The 4,190-nt window shown below is 40.9% G+C and overlaps 1 protein-coding gene across 1 annotated transcript; it reads right to left on the reverse strand.

Moving 5' to 3' along the window:
- Positions 1 to 1,381: 1,381 nt before the first annotated feature.
- LOC119568273 (KRAB-A domain-containing protein 2-like) lies at positions 1,382 to 1,828 on the reverse strand. Its single transcript, XM_037916733.1, has one exon. It carries the CDS (start codon positions 1,826 to 1,828, stop codon positions 1,382 to 1,384), a length of 447 nt encoding a protein of 148 aa, XP_037772661.1.
- Between the last annotated feature and the right edge of the window lie 2,362 nt (positions 1,829 to 4,190).

Below are 4,190 nucleotides of genomic sequence, written 5' to 3' on the forward strand. Positions count from 1 at the left end.
AATTGTTCATACAAAAATGGATTCAGTAATAAATAGTAAATTTGTAAAGGCTGAATAGATTGAATTTCGCCGCTGGTTGGTGACAACGAACATAAAATCGCTTCAAAACAGATGATTAATAAATCAGTATAAGTATTCGGTGATTCATGTATTTTCATGATTAGCTCTTTTAGCCAGTGATTGATCCGGAAGGGCCGCGAGATACCATGTAGCTATATATACATGGTATCTCGCGGCCCTTGTGTATATATATATATATATATATATATATATATATATATATATATATATATATATATATATGTATATATATATATGTATATATATATGTATATATGTATATATGTATATATATATATATATATAATATATATATATATATATATATATATATATATATATATATATATATAGGGATTTTTTTACGTTTGTTTGTTTCACTTGTAAAACATTTCCTCGACTTTGAGTTAAGCCCTTATTTTTTTCCCCGACTTTTTAAAACCCCTTTGCTTATATTATGTTATTTTAGATTGCTTGTTTTATTTTGATAGGTTTTAAGTTATTTAAAAATGGGCGGTCACAATCGGCTTAATCAGGGGTAAAGGGCCGCCCTTGATACGGACGGCACACCAAAGCTACATGCATAAGATTGCAAAAGAGTCGATATGAAACAATCAAAGAATCCAGAGAATAGGATAAGGGAACAGGGGAAGGTGGTGAAGTATCGGGAGGGGAGGGATCCGGAGAAGGATGTTGTTGTGAGGAAATAGTAATTCACATGGAGGAGGAGAGGACGGTGTGTTTTTTGGGAGAGGGAGAGGAAGAGGGGTAAAGGAAAATTGTGGAGGAGGAGGATACATATCGGCAAATAATTTTGATGTAGAGCAAATAGGAATTAAGGGTGGATGAGGGAGTGGAACATTCTCTTTAAGTCATGTTTGATAAGTTTTGGAAGTCTTCAAGAGTTTCTGGAGGGGAGTTGGGTGAGGAGGTTTGAGAAACAAAGGTTTTCTTATGTGGAGGAGAAGAGGGAACAGATGTCCGAGTGAGAAGAAGGAGGGGGAGGCACCGGTGGTAGAGATTGGAGTACTGGTGTTATAACCAAACTTATACTATAAACCGGTTTATTATCGAAAGGGCAAACGCCTTTGAGAGCTTCAAAATTACACTAACAACGGTTAATGCACATTAAATAGAGTATTTTCACGAAAGAAAGATAATTAGCATTTTATAATCTTTAAGAGTTTTATGGAAAACAATCAAAATCATTATGTATTTACTATTTACACGTCTCAGTATTTGTTATTTGTAATTCACCGAACAAAGATAGACTATGATACTAGAATAATTATACATTCATTTAATGTTATTTTAGTCACAACTATGTCAGGCCCACTTTGGCCTCACATCCAAACATGGCTGCATAGGGTGATCTGCGAATACCTGCATGCAAGCTGGAATTCTTCTGGAACTGGACAAACTTGATTCCAGTGCTCCAATCTGTGGTGTTGTCTCCCATCCATGCAACCAGCATGTCTTTGATGTCACCGTTTGCTCTTTCCACGGATCCTTGGCTCTGTGGATGTCGAAGCTTTCCATGAACGAGGACAAGTTTGGGCCAGATGATTTTCAGCTCACTGATCACTTCGGCTGTGAACTCTGACCCATTATCACTCTGTAATATGTACGGAGCTCCGAACAAGAGAAATATGTCAGTGAGATGATGCACCACTTCTGCTGCACGTTTCGACGATAGCGGATGCAGAACACAAAATTTGGTGAGGTGGTCTTGATAGACCATAATCCATATGTAGGAACCCTGTGCCATCGATTGCATATCAATCAAGTCCATTTGGCCGCGAGAAGAAAACCCATCTGTCAAGATGGGCCGAACAACCACACCCTTTGTAACTGGTCGCTTTCTTTTCTTCTGGCACTCTTCACAGTGCGATTTAAACAATTCAAGAGCTCCCTGTGTGATGTTAGCGCATTTCTTTGCTGTTTCTTTGATCATGCGATCCCGCCCGCCATGACCTGTAGCGAGGTGTGCTCTCTTGATTACGTCGTAAGTATCCTCGATGGCGACGTAGTACAGGACCGGTTCATCGTCACTCTTTCGTTTCTTTATGAGTTTTTCTCTATCACTGAAGAGAAGTATCTCATATCTGAAGCAGACATATAAATGTGGCAACTTCGGAAACGCTTTCATACACAGTTAATCCGTTAATTATTATGGTAAACAGAAATCGAGTATCAGAAAAAGACATACAAATGTATGCGTCGGAGGCAACTTTGCAACAATTAAAAACCAGCTAATCTTTTGATTAGTACTGAACACTAAAGGTCGGGTTGCACTAGTCTCCGAGGTGAGCAATGAGTTATGAATGTGAGAACAACAGTGTGTTCCTATAAAATGATCGATTCATACGACAAAAATGTTGATTCGTGTATGACAATCAACACTTAACACATTAATCAATACAATAATACAGCTATACAACAATACAGTTATTTTTCACAAATCCACGGCTCCCCGTTGGTTACCTTATACATGTACTTACTTTGTGAGCAGGTAGTATTCATGGCGAATATTTGTACTGATGCTGGACTTTGCTTGCTTCAGTTCATCGATAATTTGAAAATATTGCTCATATCTCCGACAAAGTTCGGGCTTGAATATCTCCTTTGTGTCTGCCATGGTTCTGTCCATAGCTGTGTTGGTACTGAGGTCCCAGGCGAGCGTTTTATAGAGGAGGGTGGCAGCCCCCAACCCCCTTATCTCCTCACCATCTCCCACTGTAGTCCTCCTGTAGCACATCTGACATCACATTTCAAGCAAAAAAACAAAAAAACCTTGGTAGCCGCCACCACGGGACTAGGAATCCCGAACCTTAGACTTTGTATAGATTTAGTGGTGATTTTGACCGAGTTGGAGGCTTAGTTCAGTGTTTTACTGATTGGTCATTTGCACATCTGCTTGTTCATTCATTGTTCATTGTTTGTTTTCAAAATTAAAGTTTCGCTTAGTGATATTTTAGTGTTGAGAGTTTAGTAGTGATTTTATATCGTAAGGAGAAAGACAGATTTATTGTTTCTACGTATATAGGTATATTATGTATACCCAAAACATTACAGCCAGCTAAACAAATACATGCAGACGAATTACGGACATACATGCACAGACAAATACATAAACAAATACAGACAATACGATGACAAAATAAATGTACAGACGAATACAAATATATACAAATACGAATACGACCACGAACAAGAACATGAACAAAAGAATATTACACTAAATTATATTAAGTGAACGAACATTACACTCGCTGAATGTTTGTTATATCTATAGTCACTAAACGCAAGTTTCTGCACACACCGTTGCCTAGCGCTCGCTTTTATCAAGGCACACGGAATGCGACACTGGGAATACATGACCTGATAGGAAGTTGCAGTATCTCAAAAGGAGTCCCCATCGACCTGTGTCACCGGCAGCGGCAAGGCAGCGTCTCTGTTTCACGGTCCTGCCAGCTTTCCAAGGTTACCTCTGTGACTTGGCGGCGGGAACATAGGCCGTTTGTAAGCCTATGCCGCCTGAGGTAAATAGCGGTTTGCGTAATCAGACCGCTACTACAGCGGCTCGGGGACGCCGTCCGAACTGCCGAAATTGAGGTCATGGTGATGTCCAAAGTCGTGTTTTATCTGCGTCCGAAGTCCTGTTGGGGATGGCCTGGGCAGAGAGAGGTCGCGTGGGCCAATGAGAGGCGTGTTCACTACACTCCAGCAACACACTGGGGAACATTTGTCAAGAGAAGCCACGCAGTATCAGTTGACTGGGGCCCCAGTGCCCTGGTGTGCATTATAGAGTAGGGTGGCAGCCCCCCCTCCCTCCCCACCATCCCTCGCTATAGTCATCCAGTAGCACACTGGAGGACATTCGCCAAGAGAAGCCATGCAGTATGAGTTGATTGGGGCGTCAAGTGCCCTTGCGTGGTCATAGTCTCTACCGTTCATTAGGAAGCCGATTGGACTCTCCTTACGGACACTAACCATCCATTCTTCATTGACACCAGGGCAATGAGAAGCCAACATGCCGCTCTGGAATGGCAATCAGTCTCCCATCTTCCAGCTTATTTGTTACATGACTGTACAGATGACATGGCATTATAGGCTTCTACACTGATTGC

This window comes from Penaeus monodon, chromosome 43 (assembly GCF_015228065.2).
Source record: "Penaeus monodon isolate SGIC_2016 chromosome 43, NSTDA_Pmon_1, whole genome shotgun sequence".
Lineage (NCBI taxonomy): Eukaryota > Metazoa > Arthropoda > Malacostraca > Decapoda > Penaeidae > Penaeus > Penaeus monodon.

Bases quoted from the DNA above. Each gene is read 5' to 3' on its own strand.
- LOC119568273 (XM_037916733.1), bottom strand. From the start codon at position 1,828: ATGGCACAGGGTTCCTACATATGGATTATGGTCTATCAAGACCACCTC.